The 25,198-nt window shown below is 39.0% G+C and overlaps 1 protein-coding gene across 1 annotated transcript in view; it reads right to left on the reverse strand.

Annotated features, from left to right (window-relative positions):
- Positions 1-25,198, reverse strand: part of NKAIN3 (sodium/potassium transporting ATPase interacting 3) — an 831,485-nt gene that overhangs the window by 62,511 nt on the left and 743,776 nt on the right. The window contains exon 5 of the mRNA XM_004372606.2: positions 1,350-1,410. Coding sequence (XP_004372663.2) covers positions 1,350-1,410 — 61 coding nt within the window. The remainder of the gene's footprint in view (positions 1-1,349; positions 1,411-25,198) is intronic.

Raw genomic sequence — 25,198 nt, forward strand, 5'->3', positions numbered from 1 at the left:
ATTCAACTGGGATTTATGAATGTATCGATTTTTTTGAAGTATTTATTTAGACCAAGATCCAGTAATTTCTATTAGGCCCCAATGCCAAGTAAAATCGTTGATGCTTAACCAGTTGTGTTTTGTGATTCAGCCTGTTTTAGCTGTGAGTAGAAAGCATGCTACTGACTTTTTGTATATTGACTTTGTTAGATTGTGGAACTACTAGTGGACTCCTAAAAACCAGTTTTCATGTTAACCTCCTAGTAGAAGTTGTTGTAATTATAACTTTACTTTTGAAATATTAGAAACTTTCTGACTCATCTAGCATTAAAAAAATACCCTTGAATAAGCATAAAATACATGATGCAGCATGTTTGAATTTTTAATCTCTTGAGTCTAAGATTTCTTCCATTTAGTCAAATAAATCGAGATGAGATACCATTGTGAACTGGATTCCAGTTCAAACGTTGTGTACTGCATCTACCTGGTGGGAAGCATTCACCAGACCACTTTGGAGATATACTCTAGAAAGCAATTATAATGGCTAGCTAGACACTTCTCCTCACTTCGTTAGAGTCAATTTTACAACTCTGACAGTAACTGCAATGATAGAACTAAATTTCCAGTTTAATTGGGTGTGTGGGTGTGTTTTGTCTGTTTAAACTAATTTATTTTTCTAAAAAATAAATTAATAAATTAAAATTTCTTTGGTGCTCTATGAACTCACAACAGAGTTATTTCAAGCCAAATTCTTACACATTAGCAGGTGCTCAATAAATAGCAGTTGTTAAACCATGTTGCTAAATCATTATCCACGTAACTTCAGGTCATATATGTCTTTTATTTTGTTGTTCTGATAAAATGCAGTTTTGCTTCTTAGCATCCCAGTAACTCTTTCTAGCATCTCCTGTCTCCTTGAGGGTTGTCATTCTTAGTTTTCTCATTGCATTTTATATAGCCCATACACACAAAGATCTTGCTGCAATGTATTGTTGTATTAATATTATTGCCATTATTAAGACTTCAAAACTCTGCTGCCATCATACTTACAACTGGTGATGGATTTTAAAAAAAGACATACAAACCCAACTTTCTACTCAGTATAATGTTCAGGTCTCTGGTGACAAGTTACTAAAACTGGACATGATACCAATCTGAGGCTCCTGAGCCTCGGTGCATCCTCCCACACAACTTTGGATTGAAGTTCCAATACTTAGTGCCCTCTTGTCAGCTTTTGATTGGTACTTTGCTAAACTGAGTTCCATCATTTTGATTCCCAAATATGAAAGCTTTCATATCCTTGCAATAACTAGTGTTGGAAGCTAAGTCTCATCCAAAATAAATCCACAGGTAGATATAACGGTACTTACAGGTGTCCTCTTCTTCCATGAAGATACTGATCACGTAACAGGCATACACAAAACCAACCAACTGCAAAAAGAGAAGAAAAAAAAAAGTACCTTGAGATCTATGTCAAACGTCCACAATTAAAGAGTCTATCTAATCCAATAAGTAAAGATAAAGAATGCATAGCAGTGATGTCTGTGAATTTGTAATACAAAAAAATCTTGCTTTTAAATAATAGATGTGATGTTAAAGAGCCTTTTCCTTTTTCTTACCTTTTATATCTTTCTAAAAAGTACACAGGGATGGGAAAAAAAAACAAATTAGTTCACAGGAATGGGAAAAAAATTTCTAGATTTTTCACTTAAATTTTGATGGGTAGTTACAGTTCTCATTTTTAAATTACCAAAGCTTATTCACAACAATATATTTTTAAGTTTTAACTATTTATAGAGTGAAGTATACAATAAATCATTATATCTACAACTATTTTAATGTTTAATAGCTACAAAAGGAATCAAAATATTTATAAATTAAATACCAATTACTACATAATTATTTAAAATGTTCTTGAAATCTAATTTCTATTTAAATACTAAATATTTTTGTTAATTATGCCATAAGAAAATGCATTAACTTTCAGGTCATTACGTAGTCATAAAATAAAATAGAAGCGATCATTTATACTTTGGATACTAGTGGTCAAAGAATAAAGGCAGGTGCCAGAGTGTAGGCTTTCTAGCTTTTCATGTTTTTTTTTTTTTCTGCACTTATTATACTGAGAAGATGATTTCAATTCCATGGAAGCAGAGACACTTCAATTCCTGAAGGACAAAATTGTCAATGGATCCACTCCAGTCTAAAATTACTCTGATAAGTACTTTGAGAGGCATGAAAAATAGATACCTCAATAGCTGTTATAGTCTGTTTTCTTGCTTTTCCTCCACTGTTAAAGTCTGTTTCCTCCTCCTACCTCCATGATAAAATAACATTTGGAAATGAAACTTATCTGATATATCGTCCCAGTGTCAGAAGCTGAAGTTCCCAATGCAGAGATTAACCTTATTTGATGTTTCTGACTACTCTGAAAGATTAGGACCCTGAGCTTGCAGTCCACTCTCCAGACAAAGTCCAAGAAATCCCAGAGAGGTTGAGATGTAAGGAGTGAGTGTCATATAGAGAGAGTTGCCAGAGTGCTGAAGGCTCCTCCCACACCTAGGGTGCCTTCAGTCATCTGAAGCCACAGGAGGGGGTACTTCAGAGAATCACTGGGGGAGCTTGACACATTTCTTGTAATTTGGGAAACACGAGGACTTCACATCTGATTTACACTTGGAAAAGTCAAAAGATGAGGGGCTGACTAGAGAGGAAGACAGCAGCGTATGCAGCTGCACACTCCCAGCCCCACACAAAAGCAACAACAATAACAAAACCCAAACAGAAATTGGCAGAATCAATGGTATCAGAACTCTGGACACCAGAGTTTTCAGAAACAAATGATGAACTAAGCTAATGATGAATTAAGGAAAAGGTGACATGTAAATGGTGGAAAAGCTTTGGTTTTCTACCCACCTGCACCCCAACTTGTCTCTGGCTTGGTGTGGCCTTATTAAAGCAGTGGTATCTGCACTCCCAGAGAGAGAACCTGGTCTCTGGTTCTAGACGAAGCACAGCAGACTATATTCCCAAATCACTGTGTGTTTCTACTCTGGGGCTACCTGAAGGACTGAAGCAAGTTACTCATCTCGATATTTCCTGTCTCAGACTTTGCACAGGCCTGAGGGGCAGTGGGAGGCAATCTAGGGCTGCCACCACCTGTAGACACCTGTGGCTAAAAGGTGACATTAAAGCATATGATAGGCTCCTAAGGGAGGAAGGAGAGATCGGGAAGAGAGTTTCTTTTGGAAATCAAGGTTTTCAAAAGCACTGTGTACAGGGGAATTGAGAAAGCCACACACATTCCCATGGCAACACACATGCTCAGAAATTACCTGAGCAGACTCATGCTTTCATGTTAGGCTGATCCCTAGGCTCACTGCAAGCCTGGCTGACCTTTGAAGGAGGGCTCCAGCACAGAGGCAATTTGCAAACACTAGGAGAGGTGTTTTTGTTTTATTGTTTTTTGTTCCCCCTGGCATTCAAGGAAATCTCTGTCAAAACACTAGGCGAACACAAGTTAATAAACAGGGTCTTCAGCGTGCACACATATCCAGGAAGGCAGTCTTTGCAACAATAGCTAGGAAAAAAATCACTAAACAAATGGATGGCTTCAGTCTTCAAAAATTTAAAAAAAAAAAAAAGCAAATAAACGAAACAACCTCAGCAAAACATGGGGAAAGCAAGTATCTGATTTCCAGAGTTACCATACTCATATCAAACTTACTGGACAGACTTTAAAACAACACTTAATTATGCTCAGAGAACTAAAGGAAAACTGGACAAGGAACTAAAGGAAATCAGGAAAATGATACAGGAACAAAACAAGAATATCAGCAAAGAGATAAAATTTTTAAAAAGAAACCAAACAACACATGACATTAAGCACTTGTCAAAACCTACAGGACTGTACAATATTAAGAGTGAACCATAATGTGAACCATAGACTTTAGTTAATAATAATGTATCAATATTGGTTCCTCAATTTTAACAAATGTGCCACAGGAATGCAAGATATTAATAGGAGAAAGAATGTGTATGGGGGAAGTGGTAAATGGGAACTCTCTGTATTTCGTTTCCTGCACAATTTTCCTGAAACTGCTAAAAAAAAAAAAAAAAAAAAAACTGTTAAAAATAAAAGAAAGACAGGCAGAGCCAACATGATGCTATAGACAGAAGCGCTACACCATCCCTCCACAGCAAAGACCCAAAAAACTAAGTAAAACAGAGACAAATGTCAGTCTTGGAACTCTAAGTGTCAAATGAAAGGATAAAGAACTCAGCCAAGCACCAAATGGAATAAGAAACTGACAGAGAACAGAGAGCAAGGAGAAATATGGTGTGGAGATCCCCTATCAGCTAATGCAGCACAGATTCCCATTTTGGACTCCTCAGCCACCAAGAACGGTGAATGAGGAGCACAGGAAGGCAGCTTCACGGAGCTCCCAGCAGGAGACAGAGCACCCAGTAACCAGTGATACACGTTTTCCCACTCCCCATCCTTCTTCCCCCTGCTCGGCCTCCACTGCTTTCTGGCAGGCCACGGTCACTTGGCTGGGGAGGTGCCAGCTCCTTGTCACTTGGATTCACCCCGCCTACACCAGCCAGCTCCTTCAGTGACTTTTTTTTTGGTTGCCATTGTTGTTTTTTTCAGCTTCTTTTGATTTCTTCTCTCTCTCACCTCCTTCTTTTCCTTTCTCTTGAACATCTGGCTCTATGTGCCATATCTGCTCCTTCTTGACAGGCTGTGAAGTGCTGCTTGACTGGGGAGCCACTTTCCTGGTCCCTGCCACCACACCAGTGAGCTCCCTTAGAGCATTTTTCTTTTCTTTTCTTGGTCTCTTATCTCTCTCTACCTTCCTTCCTTATCCTTCTCATGAACACCTGGTGCCATGTGCCATCTGCTCCTTCCTGACAGGCTGTGCAGTGCTTCTCGGCTGGGGACCTGCTTCTGGTGGGCTCCCTTGAGGCATTTTTTTTTCTTTTTTTTTTGGTTTCTTTTCTCTCTCTACCTTCCTTCCTCCCAACCATCTGGCATCTTTTTTTTTTCTCTCTAGGTTTATTGTCTCTCTCTACATTCTTTCAATTCCTTTCTCCCGGCCACCTGGTGTGTGTGCCTTTCTCTCTCTCTCTTTATTTTTAATCTAGTTTCTTATATCTCTCTCCCTTCATTCCTTTCCTTTCTCCTGCTCACCTAGCTGTGTATGCTGTATCTGTCCCTTCTTGATGGGCTGTGCCTCACTGTCCAGCTAGAAAGCCACTGGCACATGGCTTCCTGGGGTCTGCACCGCTCCAATGGCAGGCTCCCTCAGTATTTTTTTTAGCTCCTGTTTCTCTCTCCTCTTTCTCTTCCTTCCCACACACACTTAGCTCCACACATAAAAACCTCCCCCCTCCCTCCTACCTGTCTGCACTGTGTGCTGAGCATCACACCCCCCAAGCAGCACAAGCATGGTCTACCAGAACCTGCCCTACACTGCCCCCCGACCCCGCCCTGTTGGCCCCAGTATGTGCCACAAATGACCCATCCCAGCCCTTCTCTGTCTGCTGGACCTGCCCTGCTGCACAATAGCTCAGTGACTGGCCCTGCCCATTGGACAAGGTGGTGAGAAGTATTGTGCCCACAGATGAGCAAACAACAAAGAATGCCCAGCCAACCTGCTCAGACATAACCAAATAAAACAAAAAAGCAGGACAAAACAAACAAATCTACAATCAATAAATGAAGAAAATGATTCCTGAATGTCCCAAAGAGAGCAGACAATATCAAAACATATCGAAAAAAAAAACGACAGGATTGTTCCAGTAGGCACCCAAAATAAAACACCAGATGACCTTCCAGTAGAAGTTAAGACACTGGAGCTACCTGATAGGGAATTCAAACCTCTAATATTCAGAGATATCCAAGAGTTGAAGGAAAAAGCAGACAAAAATAAGGGAAAAATAGACAAAATCATGGAAAAGAGAGACAAAAAAAAAGAGGAAGAATTCAGGAAAATAATACAAGAACAAAATGTCAAAATAAATTCACAACTAGAAATCATACAAAAACAACAATTAGAAATCCAAAAGATAAACAACAAGATTTCAGAAATGGACAATGTCATAGGTTTGAGGAGCAGGTTTGAAACAATGAAAGACAGGATCAGCAAAATTGAAGACAAATCCTTGGATATCACTTTGAGGAAAAATCACAGAAAAGAACGAAGAAAAATGAAGAAACCCTGGGAATGACATGGGATACAATCAAAAGCAAAAATTTGTGAGTGATCAGAGTTCCAGAACAGGAGGAGAAAACGGAAAACACAGAGAGGATCATTGAAAAATTGCCGACAGGAAAGTTCCCTAATATCATGAAAGATGAAATGCTAACCATCCAAGAAGCTCAACGAATCCCATATAGGATAGATCCCAAAAGAAGATCAACAAGGCATATCATAATCACATTCGCTAAAACCAAAGACAAAGAAAGAATCCTGAGAGCAACTAAAGAAAAAAGAAAAGTCACATACAGAGGGTAAACAGTAAGACTAAGCTCTGATTACCTGGCAGAACCATGCAGGCAAGAAGGCAATGGGATGGCATATAAAACCTTGAAAGGAAAAAATTGCCAAACAAAAATAATATATCCTGCAAAACTCTCACTCAAATATAATGGTGAAATTAAGACATTTCCAGATAAACAGACTCAACTGAAATACAAAGGATCATAAGAGAGTACTATGAAAAAATGTACTCCAACAAATTTGAAAATTTAGAGGAAATGGACAAATTTCTAGAAACACACTACCTACCCAAACTAACACAAACTGATAACATCTAAAAAACCCATAACAAGAGAAGAGATTGAAAAGGTAATTAAAAAACTCTGAACAAAAAAAGCCCTGGCCCAGATGGCTTCACTGGAGAATTCTACCAAACATTCAGAGAAGAGCTTACACCAGTACTACTCAAAGTATTTCAGAATATAGAAAAGGAAGGGATACTTCCAAATTCATTCTATGAAGCCAGCATAACCCTGATACCAAAACCAGGCAAAGATACCATAAAAAAGAAAATTACAGACCAATATCTCTCATGAATATAGATGCAAAAATTCTAAACAAACTTCTAGCCAACAGAATTCAGCCTCATATATATATAAAAAAAAATACACCACAATCAAGTAGGATTCATACCAGATATGCAAGGATGGTTCAACATTAGAAAATCAATCAACATAATCCACCACATAAATAAAAGGAAAGAAAAGAATCACATGATCATCTCAATTGATGTGGAAAAGGCATTCAACAGTCTAACACACATTCCTGATAAAACTTTCAATAAAATAGGTACAGAAGGGACATTTCTCGACATAATAAACGGCATCTATGCAAAACAAACGGCCAACATCATTTTTAAGGGAGAGAGGCTGAAAATATTCCCCTGGAGAATAGGAACAAGACAAGGATGCCATTTATCACCACTCCTATTTAAAATCATGCTAGAAGTTCTAGCTAGAGCAGCAAGGCAAGAAAAAGAAAGAAAGGGCATCCAAACTGGTAATGAAGAAGTTAAACTGCCCTGGTTTGCAGATGATATGATACTAGACATAGAAAACCCTAAAGACTCCATGAGAAAACTACTGGAACTAATAGATTCAGTAGAGTAGCAGGATATAAGATAAACATACAAAATTCAGTTGGATTCTTATACACCAATAAAGAGAATGATGAAAAGGAAATCAGGAAAACAATACCATGTATAATAGCCCCTAAAAAAATAAAATACTTAGGCATAAATCTAACCAGGGATGTACAAGACCTATAAAAAGAAAACTACAAAACAGTAGTACAAGAAACCAAAATAGATCTTCATAAATGGAAACACATACCATGTTCATAGATAAGTAGCCTCAACATTGTGAAAATGTCAATTCTACCCAAAGCAATCTACAAAATACAAAGCAATCCTGATCCAAATGCCAACAGCATTCTTTAAAGAGATGGAAAAACTAATCATTAACTTTATATAGAAAGGGAAGAGGCTCTGGATAAGCAAAGCACTATTGAAGATGAAGAATAATGTGGGAGGACTGGAACTACCTGACCGCAGAACCTACTAAAAGCTACAGTAGTCAAAACAGCCTTGTAGTGGTATAACAACATATACATTGACCAATGGAACAGAATTCGAAAGCCAAATGTAAATCCATCCACCTGCAGTCACCTGATCTTCAACAAGGGCTCAAAGCCCATCAAGGAGAAAAGACAGTCTTTTTAACAAATGGTGCTGGCAAAACTGGATGTCCATCTGCAAAAAAATGAAACACAACCCATACCTCACACCATATACAAAAACTAATTCAAAATGGATAAAAGACCTAAATATAAAACCAAAAACTATAAAGATTATAGAAGAAAAAATAGGATCAATGCTAGAGACCCTAATACATGGCATTAACAGGAAACAAACCATAATTAACAACACACGAACTCCAGAAGATAAGCTAGATAACTCGGATCTTCTAAAAATTAAACACTTATGCTTATCAAAGGACTTCACCAAAAGAGTAAAAAGAGAACCTACAGACTGGGAAAATAATTTTGGTTATGAAAAATCTGACAGAAGTCTAACCTCTAAAATCTACGGGAAAATCCAACATCTCTACAACAAAAAGACAAATAATCCAATTAAAAAATGGGCAAAGGAAATGAACAGACACTTCACCAAAGAATACATTCAAGTGGCTTACAGACACATGAGGAAATGCTTGCGATCACTAGCCATTAGAAAAATGCAAATCAAAACCACAGTGAGATACTATCTCAACCCAGTATTACAGGCACGAATCAAAAAAACAGGAAATAATAAATGTTGAATAGGCTGCAGGGAGATTTGAACTCTTGTGTACTGCTGGTGGGAATGCAAAACGGTACAACCATTTTGGAAAATGGTATGGCACTTCCTTAGAAAGTTAGAAATAGAAACTCTATGATTCAGCAATCCCACTCCTAGGAATGTATCCTAGAGAAATAAGAGCTGTCATATGAATAGACATATAAACACCCATGTTCATTGCAGCATTGTCCACAGTAGCAAAAATATGGAAACAAGCTAGATGCCCATCAACAGATGAATGGATAAACAAACTATGGTACATACACGCAATGGAGTACCATGCAATGATAAAGAACAACGATGAATCTGCAAAGCATCTCACTACATGGATGAATCTGGAGGGCATTATTCTCTGTGAAATAAGTCAATCACAAAAGGACAAATATTATATGAGATCACTACTATAAAAACTTACGAAAAGGTTTACACATGAAAAGAAACAATCTTTGATGGTTGCAAGGGAGGGGAGGGGTGGGGATGGAAAAACACTACATAGACAATAGATAAATGGTAACTTTGGTGAAGGGTAACAGAGTACACAATACTGGGGAAGCCAGCACAACTTATCCAAGGCAAGGTCATGGAAGCTCCATAGATACATCGAAAGTCCCTGAGGGACCAAATTAGTTGGCTGAGGGCTGTGGGGACCATCGTCTCAGGGAACATCTATAAAGAAAACTACTTTCTACTTTGGTGAGTAGCATCTGGGGTCTTAAAAGCTTGTGAGCGACTATCTAAGATACTCCACTGGTCTGATCCCATCAGGAGCAAAGGAGAATGAAAAAAACCAAAGACACAAGGGAAAGGTTAGTCCAAATGACTTTTGGGCCACAAGTACTACATCCTCCACCAGACTGAGTCCAGTACAAGTAGATGTTGCCCAGCTACTACCACCAAATGCTCTGGCAGGGATCAAAATAGAGGGTACCAGACAGAGCAGGAGAAAAATGTAGAGCAAAATTCTAACTCACAAAAAAGGCCAGACTTACTGGCCTGATGGACACTGGAGAAACCCTGAGAATATGGCTCCTGCATACCCTCTTAGCTCAGTAATGAAGTCTCTTCTGAGATTCACCCTTCAGCCAAAGATTAGACAGGCTTAGAAAACAAAATGAGACTGAAGGGGCATGGCTAGAAGGCAAGAGAGGACAGGAAAGCTGGTAATAGTGAACCCAAGATTGAGAATGGGAGAGTGTTGACATGCTGTGGGGTTGGCAACCAATGTCACAAAACAGTATTTGTACTAATTGTTTAATGAGAAGCTAGTTTGTTCTGTAAACCTTCATCTAAAGTACAGTAAAAAAAAAAAAAGTTTGATATGACACATTATTACAAGATAAATAAAAATAAAAATAAAAGAAAGAAAGAAACCGAACAGAAATACCAGAAGTGAAAAGAACAATAACTGCAATGGAAAATTCACCTGAGGAGCTCATTAGTAGATTTCAGCTGGCAGAAGAAGGAATCAGTGAACTTGAAGATAAAGACAATTGAAATTATTGAGTATGAGGAGTAAAAAGAAAAAAGAATGAAGGAAAGTGAACAGAACCTAAGGGATTTGTGGGACACTATGAAGGGGACTAATATATGCATTAGGGGTCACAGAGTCACAGAAGGAGAAGAGAGAAAGGGGCAGAAATAATATTTTAAGAAATAATGGCAGAAAACACCCCAAATTTGATGAAAGACATGAATATACACATCCAAGAAACTCAATGATCTTCAAGTAGGATAAACCAAGAGAGACTCACATTTAGAGACATTATGATCCAACTCTTGAAAACTAAAGATAAAGGCAGAATCATTAAATCAGCAAGGGATACTCAGTAAGGCTGAACGTTAATTTGTCCTCAGAAACCGTGGAGGCCAGAAAGCAGTGGGATGACATATTTAAAGTGCTGAAAGAAAAGAAATATCAACCAATAATTCCCTATTTGACAAAACTGTCCTTCAAATAAGGGTGAAATTTACACATTCCCAGACAAACAGTTTCTACTTTTTTTTTTTGTATTTTTGTAGGGTGATGGGAGTGTGCAGCTGCTCATACCACCATCTTGCTCCAGATTCTATAAGCTTAATTATTTATGACTATATAAGTCTTATAATTTAAATATACTGTAATGTATTGAAGCATTCTCCTATTATTGAAAGTTGTTTTCAAACTGTTCATATTATAAATAACATTGTGAAGAACATCTACTTTCATACATAATGGGTTATCTGATTCTAGGAGGTAGAATTATTATACATTGTTATACATTATTATACATTGTTAAATTGTTTTTCAAAAGATTTGTATCACCTTTTATCTTTCACAGCAGTGAATGACAAAATGCTTGCTTTGCCACACCCTTAGTAACATAGAATATTTTTATTTAAAAATATATGCCAATATGATAGAGAAGGAGCTGTGGTGGCTCAGTGGTTAAATGCTCATCTGCTAACCCAAAGGTCAGCAGTTTGATTCCACCAGCTGCTCCTCGGAAATCCTATGGGGCAGTTCTACTCTGTCTTATAGGGTCACTATGAGTCTGAATCGACTCGATGGCAACAGATTTTGGTATAATAGACAAATTGTCATTTCTTCATTTATTTAAGATGCAATGGTTTTATTTTGTCTGAACCATTTTGGTATTTTATTAGCCTTTTATATTTTTTGTTTGGTGAATTATCTGTAGAAATCCTTTGCTCATTTATTAATTTGATTTTTTTATTAATTTGAGGTAAATATACTAAACTTTTGCTATATTTGTTACAATTTTTTTCTCTATGTCAGTAAGTGATAGTGGTGGCTTCATAATGGTGGGTCATTTTCTTAGTAAACCATATGTTAGAAAGCATCTGTCAACAAACTACTAGTTTCTCATCAGGTTCTCCTTTAGGGGTGTGTGTGTGTGTGTGTGTGTGTGTGTGTGTGTGTGTGTGTAAATCAAGAACTCTCTTCTATTAGTTTCCTATTGCTATTCTAACAAATTACCACAAACTTAGTGGCTTAAAACACCAAAAATTTATTCTCTTACAATTTTGGAGGTCAAAAGCTTAAATTAAATGGGTCTTGTTAGCTAAAGTCAAGGTGACAGCTGAGTTGCATTTCTTCTGAAAGCTCTGGGATTAGTCAGTTTCCTTGCGAGGATGCCCATATTTATTGGCTTGTGGCTCAATTCCTCCTTCAAGGTCAGCAGCAGTGAGCTGATTTCCTTCTCATGCTGCCGTCTCTCTGGTTCTTCCTCGTATGCCTCCCTCTTCCACTTTAAAAGTAATGGTTACATTGGTCCCACTTGGATAATCCAGGATAATCTCCACGTTAAGGTCCCCTAATTATCAACCTTAATTTCATCTGCAACTTTAATTCATTCCACTTTGCCATGTAATGTAACATTTTCACAGTTTCCAGGCATTAAGACGTGGATGTCTTTGGGGATCATTGTTCTGCCTACCATATCTGTGAACTCATACCTTAGGTTCTCACCCGGTTCTCTGCACAATTTAGGTCACAGTACAGATGAAGTAATATAGAGAAAATTACTTAAGTTTTAATGTATGAAATACAATCATAAAATCCTGATTGAAATTAAAAACAAGCAAGCAAACACATGCAAGGAAACTTTGAGAGGTCACGTTACTCATCAATCCATTCTTCTCAGGCAATGCCATCTTTCAGTATTGGGGCAAAAACTACTCTCACCAACTCAGTGCGTGTACTAGTCCGTGTTTTACCCTTTACTATTGATATGGGATATAAAATCAAAAGATGCACCTGACTAAAAAAAAAGGGCTAAACTAATGCTAATGCCCAATTGTAACCTTTAACACAGATTCAAACCCTGTTGCTTAGAAACCAACCCTATTATTAAGGCTTTGTTGTTAGGCTAAGACTGTAAATCTATAGCTAAATTTTATCAAACTGTTTGTGTTAAATGTCCCCAGGAGATCTTTTGCTCTGGGAGAGGTAATGTTTAATAACCTTTTCCTGAAAGCATCCATCATGCCATTGTTTGTGACTGGTCGTGAGACCTCTCTCCACGAACACACATCTTGTAATTATGTCCTTTAGCCCATCAATGTATGCCAGTTGTATTAATATAACCAATAATGTTAAAAGTCACACTTTGTCCCGCCTTTGATTGACCTCAATCATTGTAAACCAATCAGAATATTGAAGCCCCCATTCTTTGTTTCAGCCCCATAAAAATATTTGTAATTGCTGTGCCTGGGACTTCACAGCTCCATTTTTATGGACCACAAATATCCCTGGATTAAACTGTCTTTAACCTTTAATAAAGCTCTTTATTTTAATTCAATTTAGACTATGAGTTTTTCATACTACAACACTACAAATATGTATTTACCGGAAGTACATAATTATTTTAAACATTACTTATTCTAAATAGTTTTCTTGATAATTTCAGATTTGGGGGGTATTGTCTTTTCAATCTGATCAGATTACTGCTGTGGTCAAAGATGTACTTATATGAAGACAAAATAGAGGAAGCTCATTTGGATAAATTTTTCCAGAAATATGTTTTTACGTAAGTTTCATCTATCCTGTATTTATCCCCTATAGTTTGAAGGCTATGGACTATGCTAAAATATTTTGTAACTAAGTTTTCTGAAAAATTTATTTTTTATACACTGAAGAGAACTAGGACATTTATTTATTTCTCCTCTTCCAAATAACAAATCTTTTGATTGGCAGAAAGTAAGGTCGGGTTCTTAATCATTGTGACCACCTTTTATTGCTCCTTATTCCATGAAAATTTCCCTGCTAATGAAATGTGAGAACACTCAGATTTAACAGAACAAAGCAATGTATAGCAACAGAAAATTTGTCAGATCTAATTGTTCACTAACGGACCTTAATATTGTTTTGATAGATGGCATGAAAGAAATTTTGGCCAGGTAATTGAAATATACAGCACCATTTAGCCAGAAACAATAAGATGAAGACAAGCCGCACTAGAAGAATTAAATCATTCTCTATGACCTCAGACAGACTTTGCCAGGCATACTCTCAATGTTATTACAATGAATTAATTAAAATATTTCCTTTTACTTTTGCTTTATTGATGGGCACACTAATAAAATATTTACTTGCAAAATTACTTCTGCTATCATGATTAGCCAAACTGCTATTTAATTAATAATGTTATGCTCATGAGAACCTGTCTAGACATCATGTTAATCACCAATTTGTAGATGGCTGACTGTTGTGCAGTTCTTGGTTTCCCAGTATATGAGTTGAAACAGTCCCTGCTGGCTTTCTGCTTGACTCCAAGAAGGAATAAAATGCATTCTTACTAATAGTAAAGACACACAAAGTAAATAAAATAGGATGATTTTCTTGTTTATCTCTGTTTTTGATAAAGTTTTGTAAGATTCATTCATTTTGAACACATCCTTTTCCCCCTCCCATTAAAACCATCATTTCTATAGTTAAGTATTATTTAGAATGCTTTCCTCTTTGGTCTTGTAGGTTCTGGCTGCATAAATTCCAGCTTCTTCAATATATTTAATGAATGTAAATGACATAAGACTAGATTATAATACCTCTTTTTGTGTGAGGGATTGATTAGTTTTTCCAAGTAAGATTTGTATGTGAGATTGATTTGTTTTGGCCTGCAGACCTTGTACAAGGATCAACAGGATTATGTTTCACACATGCAGTCACTAGGATATCAACCATCAGCTGTGTGTCCTGCTAGTTGTGGATCTTATTAAGAATGAATCAAAGAAACGAGTCATCTCTGAAGGCATGAGTGTCTTCAGGGACCACTTTTAGGTGAACTAGTTGGACCGGAAAGCCTTGTCTAGGGAACTCAGAGAGGAGAGCTCATTCAGGCTTGGCCTTAGGCTCAGAGAATTTTGAGGGAAGCCAGAAGGTTCCTTGAACAAAAATAACCCCCCAAAACTTTCCTAAATCTCCCAGCATTTGCACCAGCGTTTAAGCCTTAAAGCTTAAGAGAATCCTTAAGGAATGACAAAAGTTTCTCTAACTCACAGGTTCTAAAACGCTCCTTGTTAGTCCATTTTTCTAGAAGTCCAAAATGACTCTATACAAGCCATGGTTAAAGCCACCTCTGAGAGGCAGGGAGAAGCCGGCACATCACACTCTTGTGTAGAGCTTTTTATCTATGAAAGTCATTAACATGAACATTTGTAAGTAGAAAGCTTCTGTATGCAATTTATTTGAGTTAAGGTATTAAGTTACTAATCAGAGAAACCACAGCTACCTAACGTCAAGAATTGTGCAGGCTTTGGGATTTTACCCTGCTTGCTAGCTAACAAGTTAGCCTGTTACTGTTTCAGGGATGCTGGGTCAGACACAAAGGACTTTATTACTTACAGCACAGCAGGAAGTGTGAGCTTTATATGCATTTGCTAGGATTCTCCATGCTCCTTGGCTCATAATGACACCTGCACACAGTGGACTGTGTTACAGGAGAGGAACTCTGAGCTGGGGGGACCCATCACTTTTACAGTAAGTGGAAGCAAGCCTAATCTCTGTTAGGGTAACCTTGTCAGTTGTTGTGGAGTCAGCCCTGACTCTTAGTGACCCCATGTACAACAGAAATGAACGTTGCCGGTCCTGAGCTACCTTCATGATCGTTGATATGCTCTTGCCCATTGTGTATTTTTAGTGACTTCCAATCTAGGGGGCTCATCTTTCAGCCTATATCAGACAATAGTCTATCATGATCCATAGGGTTTTCATTGGCTGATTTTAGGATGCAAACCACCAGACCTTCTTCCTAGTCTGTCTTAGTCTGGATTCTCGGTTGAAACCTGTTCACCATGGATGAGTCTGCTGGTATTTGAAATACTGGTGGCATTAGCTTCTAGCATCATAGCAACACACAAACAACCAAAGTACAGCAAACTGACAGCTGGATGGTGGAGGGGAGATGTTACTTCATCTCTAAAGGTTGCTTGCTGCATACACAACCCTGAGAAATGGCCCAGGTAAAGAGCAGTTAGGGCCTTGCATTTTTGGCAAATCCAGCGAAAATGTGTAGGAACACTCGGGGCCCATGGCAGGTTGCCTCTAAACCTAATAAACTGTTAAAGATTCATTGTCTAAAGGATGCACGATAATGAATCATTTAATGCCATTTCATTCATTCATCCATCCATCTTATTGAGCACTTACTATATTCTGCACTGATAATAAATGATAAAAAGAGAAAAAACAAACAATGCCCTCATGGAGTTCGCAGTCTGGAGACAGGTGGATAAAGCCATTAGACCAAGCTCCGAGCATGCGTTTGAAGGGAAAGGATGAAAGGCTTATCAGTTGCTTCAGGTGCATGATGGTGCTAGTTGAACTAGGCGACCAGTGAGTACAAGAGAGTCCTGGAAACCCTAGGACTGGGGCAGATATAAGGCAGGCTACAATGATGCAAGATTAGGTCAAATGATCCAGGTTATATTCACTTTCACGTCTTAACCTGCAGGCTCAAAGCATAAACCTCTCAGATGTGTTGATAGCACCTGGCTGTGAGAGCAATGCTTTGCCACAAATTTTTAAACATAAATTATGAACATTGCATTTGGTACTTTAAAAATTAACTGACATAAATCATATGGTGAAAATTTGCCTTAAATTTAATGGTAGTCACATTAAAATATCAGTTGCTTTCGAGTCGACTCCAACTCATGGTGACCCCATGTGTGTCAGAGTAGAATTGCACTACATAGTTTTCAATGGCTGGTTTTTTTGGAAGTAGATCGGCAGGCCTTTCTTCTGAGGCATCTCTGGGTGAACTTGAACCTCCAACCTTTCAGTTAGTAGCTTAGCTCACTGTTTGCACCACCCAGGGACTCAGTGCAATATAATTACTTTTGTCTTTAAAAATCAATGCTTGCGATAGACATGACTTTAGCAATCCTGCACTATATTTAGTTTATTAGATAAATGCCAGGTGTAAGATGTGCATTATGTTTTATGAAATAGCTTCCTCTTCCAATGTCCATTGGCACTGTGAGCTTAGTCACAGAGAAATGCTGAGAATGCTTAAGTTCCTGACTCCAGAAATTTTGGAATCACATATTGCCAGTGCCTTGAAAGTGTATGTGTATGTGGTCAGGACATATCCTAATAGATATGTCATTTTTGATTCAACCTTCAGAAGAACTGATTATTTTAGGAGAATTTCAGAGAAACTCAGTTTTCTTCATGTTCTCTGAAGATTATTCTCTGAAGGTTGGTCAAATCTCCAAGAAGTCAAGGAATTACTTTAAAGATGCTACAGTATTTTGGGACTGGGAGAATGCTAAGAATTTATGCAAGACTGAATGCATTTTACAAGTTTATTTATTGAACAAATGTTTACTGAGCACTAACTATGTGCCAGATGTTCTTCTAAGCACTGAGGAAACAGCAGGGATTAAAAGCAATATCCTTGCTCTCATGGAGTGTAGCTACTAGTGAAAGAGACAGATATTGAACAAATAAGTTCCAGTGGTGATAAGAGCTGTGTCAAAAAATGAAATAGAGCAAAGGAGAGGGAGGAAAGGGGAGAAAAGGAGAGGAGAGGAGAGCAGTGAAGTGGAGTGAAGAGAAGGGAAAGGAGGGGAGGGGAGGGGAGGGGAGGGGAGGAGAGATTATTGCTATTTCACATGCAGTAGTCTGGAAAGGCCTCTCTGGAAGGTGACCTTTGAGCATGCCAGAGAGGGACCAATGTAGGACTTTGCCATTTAGTCTGATACGGGATGCCCTTGAAGTAGGGATTTTTGCAGAGACGTGACATTATCTGTCTTCCTTTTTTAAATAAATGCTGTGGCTTCTATGTTACAAATAGACTGCAATGGAGCAAGGGAGGAGGCTGGAGACCAGGCAGAAGGCTATTGCATTGGTCCATGTGAGCTGTGATGGTTTGGGACTGGGGTGGCTGTGGGGGAGATGGTGAAAGTGCTTGAATCCTACATTAATTTGAAATAGTAAATGGGAATATTTGCTGAGGAATTAAACGTGAAGTGAGATTAGGAAGACTCCATGGTTTTCAGGCTTAGCACCTGGAAGAACAGAACTGTCATACAATGAGATGAGGAAGCTGTGGGAAAAGCTGGCTTTGTAGGAAAAAAAACTGATTTCAATTTAGACATAAGGATGAGATCCCTAGAAAACATTCAGTGGAGAAGGAAAGCAGGTAATTGCGTATATGTATACTGAGTTCAGAAACTCTGGTGGTGTAGTGGTTAAATGCTATGGCTGCTAACCAAAAACTCAGCAGTTCAAATCCACCAGGTGCTCCTTGGAAACTCTATGGGGCAGTTCTACTCTGTCCTATAAGGTTGCTATGGTTGGAATCGACTCGACAGCAACAGGGGTTTTATATTGAGTTCAGAGCAGAGGACCTGCCTGGGCTTGTAAATTTGGAGGTCATCAGTGTATCTTCAGATGATATTTAAATCTATGAGACTAAAGTAGATCACTAAGGGGGTGAGCACAGTCAAGAGAAGGGGCCCAAGGATTATGTTCTGGAGCATACAGCATTTAGAGGTGGGAGAGAAGAAGACAAACAGCAAAAGGGACTGTAAAGGACTGACCAGAAGTATGAGAGAGTCAAGTAAGAGAGGGCAATCAGCTGTGTCAAAGGCTTCTGAGAGGTCAAGGAAAGCAAGGACTGAGCATTCATCACTGAACTTGGCAATGTGGGGGACACTGGTGACGTTGATGGGAACCATGGGGATGGAAGGTGGGGTCAAAATCTGATCTGAGTCGGTTCAAAGGAAAATAAGATGTCAACAACTCTCAGGTTTTGTTGGAAAGGAGAGCAGAGAAAGGGATAGGAACTGGGAAAGATATAAGGTCAAGGAAGGTTTTGGTTTACTTAAATGTTTTAGGTGGATGTTAGGACAGTATGTTTGTATTCTAATGGAAACAAGCTCTTCCTTAAATCCCAATCCACAATTTGGGATAATGAAGAACAAAGATTATTTTGCCTATTCAAACTCACCTGTACTTCTTATCCCCGCTCTTCATAATCCTGCCTCAACCTGGCTTTCAAGGCTTGTTGTTGTTGTTAGTTGCCAATGAGTTGGTTCTGACTCATGGCGACCCCAAGTGTGCAGAATACAACTGAGCCACAGGGTTTTCAAGGCTGTGACCTTTCCTAAGCAGATTGTCAGGCCTTACTTCCGAGGTGACCTGGGTGGGTGTCTTAGGCATCTAGTGCTGCTCTAACAGAAATATCACAAGTAGATGGTTTTAACAGAGAGAAGTTTATTCTCTCACAGTCCAGTAGGCTACAGGTCCAAATTCAGGGCTTCAGCTCCAAGGGAACACTTTCTCTGTTGGCTCTGGAGTAAGGTCCATGTCATCAATCTTCCCTTGGTCTGGGAGCTTCTCTGCACAGGAACCTCAGGTCCAAATGACATGCTCTTCTCCCAGCACTGCTTTGTTGGTGGTATGAGGTTCCCATGTGTCTCTGCTCACTTCTTTTATATCTCAAAGGAGATTGGCTTAAGATACTATCCAATCTTGTAGACCTCATCAGTATAACCTCATCATAGTGATAGAGTTTACAACACATAAGGAGATCACATATAACCTCATCATAATGATAGAGTTTACAACACATAAGGAAATCACATCAGATTACACAATCATACAATACTGGGAATCATGACCTAGCCAAGTTGACAGATAGTTTTGGGGGACACAAGTCAATCCATGACAGTGGGTTTGTACCACCCAGGGACTCCTTTCAAGGCATTTCTCCCACTATTCTCTGCTTATACAGAACCTGCCCATATAGCAACAGACAGTCATTTAAACAGAACAAGGGGATACCATGTGTTTTAAAATCAGGAAAGGTGTGCATCAGGATTGTATCCTTTCACTATACTTATTTAATCTACATACTGAGCAAATAATCGGAGAAGCTGGACTATATGAAGAAGAACGGGGCATCAAGATTGGAGGAAGACTCATTAACAACCTGCAATATGCAGATGACACAGTTTTGCTTGCTGAAAGTGAAGAGGACTAGACGCACTTATTGATGAAGATCAAACACTACAGTCTTCAGTACGGTTACACCTCAACATAAAGAAAACAAAAATCCTCACAACTGGACCAATAAGCAACATCATGATCAACGGAGACAGACTAAAGTTGGATTTCATTTTACTTGGATCCACAATCAACATCCATAGAAGCAGCAGTCAAGAAATCAAACAATGCATTGTACTGGGTAAATCTGCTGCAAAAGACCTCTGTAAAGCGTTAAAAAGCAAAGATGCCACTTTAAGGACTAAGGCATGCCTGACCCAAGCTATGGTGTTTTTAATTGCCTCCTATGCATGCAAAAGCTGGACAATGAATAAAGAATACTGGAGAAGAACTGACGCCTTTGAGTAAAGGTGTTGGTGAAGAATGTTGATTATACTACGGACTGCCAGAAAAGGAACAAATCTGTCTTGGAAGAAGTACAGCCAGAATGCTCCTCGGAAGTGAAGATGGCAAGACTTCATCTCACGTACTTTGGACATGTTATCAGAAGGGACTAGTCCCTGGAGAAGGACGTCATGCTTGGTAGAGGGTCAGTGAAAAAGAGGAAGACCCTCAAAGATATGATTGACACAGTGGCTGCAACAATGGACTCAAGCATAACAACGATTGTGAGGATAGCACAGGACAGGGCAGTGTTCCGTTCAGTTGTACATAGGGTAGCTATGAGTTGGAACAAGCCGACTCAACGGCACCAACAACAACAAAAACATTCTCTGCCATGGGGCAGTGGTGGTTCAGCAGTAGAATTCTCACTTTCCGTCTCCACCACTCATCTGTCAGTGGAGGCTTGTGTGTTGCTATGATGCTGAACGGTTTTCAGCAGACCTTACAGACTCAGATGGGCTAGGAAGAAAGGCCTGATGATCCACTTCAGAAAATAAGCCAGTGAAAACCCTTTGAATCACAATGATGTAATCCCCAAGCGATCATGGGGATGATGCAGGACTGGGCAGTGCTTCACTCTGTCATGCACGGGGTTGCTTACTCAACGACAGCTAACAACAACAACAATGTTCTCCACCTTGAGGTTATGGTCCAAATTCCTGAACACACCTTGCTCTTCCCTTTTCCATGACCTGCGCATCCCATCTCACAGCTCTGTTGCACAAACCCCTGTTTTCCTTTAAGCCCGGTTGTAAACGCCACTTTCTTTGATCTCTCCAGTTGATCTACCTCTGGTCTGAATGTCTCAGCACTTTGTTCTTCTAGCTCTAAGTGCAGTTCCCAGTTTCTACTTTGTATCACAGCTATTTGTATATTTGTCATTTTCACAATATGCCCCTGAAGGCAGGAACTGCCCTCCGAGAGAGCCAGTGCCAAGGCCACCTCCTTTGACAGCCCTTCGCTAGTTCCCTCAGGAGGAGAACGTGCTCCTTCCTCTATTCCCCTGCAGCCTCATATTCGTCCGTTAAAGCGCATATCACACTGACATACCTATTGGTTTATGTGTCTGTCTCTACTACCAGGTTCTTTCAAGATGAGAACTTTTTCTCAATTCGACTTTGCATTTCTGACACTTAGCATTTCTCATGGTACAAAGAAGGTATTCATCAAATGTTTTTGCATGCATAAATGATGAGAAGCATTGTATTTCAAAGCAAGGGTGGGATGGAAACCAGTATGGCAGAAATGGAGTCGGTGAATTTCAGATTTCCAGCATGTTAGCAACCCTTAATTCTCCACATGGGTCACGTGTCACTCAGTTGCATAAAAGCCAGCTCTGCTAATGTGCTTTAGTAGCTATTGCCTTGATTTAATGGAAACCCTGGTGGCGTAGTGGTTAAGAGCAATGGCTGCTAATCAAAAGGTGGGCAGTTTGAATCCACCAGGCACTCCTTGGAAACCGTATGGGGCAGTTCTAATCTGTCCTATAGGACTACCATGAGTCGGGATTGACTCAACAGCAACAGGTTTTTTGTTTGTTTGTTTGTTTTTAATAGATGTTTGCTGGTTTGCTTGGTTACTGTCTGAGCCGTGCAATAAATATGAGAACTAGTCAATGATTATACCCTCATAGGCAGATGGATGAAACATAAACATATTGAAAGGAAGGTGATATTAGACTATTTTTAATAACCAAATATTTGAAGTATACTAAAAGTTCCAAAAAACCAAACCAAACCCAATGCCATCAAGTCTATTCTGACTCATAGTGACCATATAGGACAGAGTAGAACTGCCTCACAGAGTTTCCAAGGAGCAGCTGGTGGATTTGAACTGCAGACCTTTTTGGTTAGCAGCCAAGCTCTTAACTACTGTGCTACCAGGCTACAGGTACTCTAGAATATTAGCTACTTCCTTCATTAGAGAGAGGGGTGATAATATGATGGGGTAAGAATTTTCCACAGTGGTTTCATAAAGAATGAGTGTTCCAGTCATCACTGGAAGCCTGCATCCAGCATGACCAATTGTAATAAGTCAAGATGATTGACAACACAATGTCCAGACACATAACACATGGTCACTAACTTGGAATCTTATGACTGCTTGTTCAGAGGGGGATGAGGTGGGGATTTCAGCTTTGTGCAAGGGCTCATCCTTAATTTTGGGTTAGACAGTAGGCTTATCCTTCCTTTCCACAGAGTTTATAAAAAAAACAAAACTCAGAAGAACAGGCAGCAGGTGGACAATTCCATCTTACAGTGCTTTGCGGACACATTTCTTTCGCTAGGGCTCCCAGGAGGGCCTTTTTGTGAAACTGTCACCCATGGCCATCTGTTTCCTCTTGCATGGCCAGTGGAACAGAAGCCCAGGGTCTTAGGATCGTCAGGGAAGAAGTCCTAGGAGTGACTGGCTTCTGTTTGATTTGTATCTCTCTGGGAAGAATGTGAATCTGAGTAATAGCTAACCTGTTTGTTTTTAATCAATCTGTTTATACTTTTCCTTCAGAAATCCAGAATTAGAGTTATGTCTGTTTATGAAAGTGTCCTATGCCAAGTGAAGCCTGAAATTATTTGAAGACATTTGGTTCACTCTCCTAAGAGTCCCACTGGCACCCTGGACTCCTAATGAATCAATGAATATGGAAATAAATTGTTTTCTCCTCCATGACCATAAAAATGCGCAACAGCAACAGCATCCCATTTATTCAGGCTCCGGGGATTTATTGTCCTTACGTGTATGGGAAAGCACTTGTGGAGACAGCTTCAGAATGGAAAACAAACAGCTTGCTGGCTTCTACTGAGTAAGAGTAAGATAAGACTTTTAATGGCATCCTTTTGTGATGCAGACACTCTGCATAAACCAGCTCAGCAATCTCACTGAGGACACAAATGTTACCCTGACTCACAAAGAGTTTATTTTCAGATAATGCATTTCTGGTGGCAAGTTGTTGAGGAATAATAGCATGTTCCAAGCAAAAGTGCCAATTAAAGTAGATCACTTTATCTAGGATTTTCCTAAGGGTCCACTGCCAAATTCAATATTTCTTCAATGGTAACATGCAAATAGCTTGGTAGGGTCATTGTACCTGAGTGTTATGGGGTCATTGTACCTGAGTGTTTTGAGGTCATTTGAAGAAAAATGTTTCTATCAAGAAAAAAATTCATCTAGTCTTTATCTATTTTATAATCCTAAATACAAACTAAAACAGAATTTGTAAATGTGTAAGATTAATATAAACATATTTGGGGGATAGAGTTGTCTTTGTGATGGTGTCAGAATGTAATGGGTAAGTTTTGGGTGAGTATACTTGTCTTCATGGCTATGAGGACTTATAAATAATTCAAGTTATACTGAACTCTGCCACCTTCATGCCCAATCCTTTAAATGGAATCAGATCCAGCAATCTGAAAGAAAAGCTGGGCTTGAACAGGAACCCTCTGTCCGTGTTCCTTCAGGCTGGCCTCAAACTTGCTTGCTTGACCATCTGTCCCTTGTTCCCATCTTGAGATGTTGACTTCACTCTCCTGCAACTCAAACATCTTGTTCTGATGACTCATTTCATAATCTTATGGAAGTAGATCGACAGGCCTTTCTTCTGCAGCACCGTTGGGTGGATTCGAACCACCAACCTTTGGCTTAGTAGTTGCCACACAAGGGCCTGTATTCAGCAAAGTAGTTGTAAATACCTTTATATTATAATCCCCAAGAAGAGGGCATAATTTTGCATCATAATCCTTACATAGAATGAAGTGAAACCCACCTATTCACTCACTATACTACTTATCACATGCTGTCAGCTTTTTAAATGATGGTTTAAACTTTTTTCAGTATTTTTTTGTAAACTTGAGAAGTATGAAATTTCAGTCAAAAGCATAAAATAGCTACAAGATGCTTATGTCTAATAATCTGGAGTTCTTAGACTTTGCTTCTGGTCTTATTAACTATGTTTTCAACACAATGGACCATAATTATCATTATTCCTAATAATATACTGAAATTTATAGAAATGAGGAAGTTTTCACTAATAAGGCGTCCTTGTGGTGCAGTGGTTAAGAGCTAGGTAGCTCTTAACCAAAAGGTCAGCAGTTCAAATCCACCAGCAACTCCTTGGAAACCCTATGAGGCAGTTCTACTCTGTCCTGTAGCGTCGATATGAGTCAGAATTGACTCGATGGCTTGGACAGGAACCTATGTTCTTTAAAGCTGGTCTCAAACTTCCTTGCTTGACCATCTGTCCCCTATTCCCATCTTGAGGTGTTTTCACTAATAATATACATTTCATTGTTGTCCAAACTACATTTACTTTTTCCAAGATGACTTTGGAGTAGTTTCAGAATATGTGTCCATGATGTTTCCCTAACATCTGTCTTGGTCGAGGCAAATTCATGTCAGAGTTAAAGCTACTTTATATACTCTAGCTAAAATGACACATTAATATATTGGTCTGATAATGGAATTGAAACCACCTTCCCTTTACGACAACAACCCTTGAAGATTCAGCTTCTGCTTGAATACTGCCAGGATCAGAGAAATCACCATTACAGGCTTGTACCGTTGTTGAACAGTGGACTTTTAAGTAGCCCTCTTAACAGCATTGGAAATATCTATTCCTCACATGGAGCCCTGGTGGCACAGTAGTTAAGAACTATGACTGCTAACCAAAACGTTGGCAGTTTGGTAGTTGTTTTCTTGATATATTTTCTTCTAACCTTTGATTTTTAATAAATTTACATCTTTGTTTCTAAGGTGTTTCTTGTAGACAGCATATTTATTGATGGATCCCTTTTTTTAATCCATTCTGACGCTCTCCGTCTCTTTATGGGTGCATTGAGGCCATTTACATTCAGTGTAATTATTGATAGATGTGAGTTTATTGCTGTCATTTTGTGGATTTTTTTTTTTTGTGGCGCTGACGTTTTCTTTGTTCTTCTTACTCTC

The sequence above is a fragment of the Trichechus manatus genome, unplaced genomic scaffold (assembly GCF_000243295.1).
Source record: "Trichechus manatus latirostris isolate Lorelei unplaced genomic scaffold, TriManLat1.0 scaffold00018, whole genome shotgun sequence".
Classification (NCBI taxonomy): Eukaryota; Metazoa; Chordata; class Mammalia; order Sirenia; family Trichechidae; genus Trichechus; species Trichechus manatus.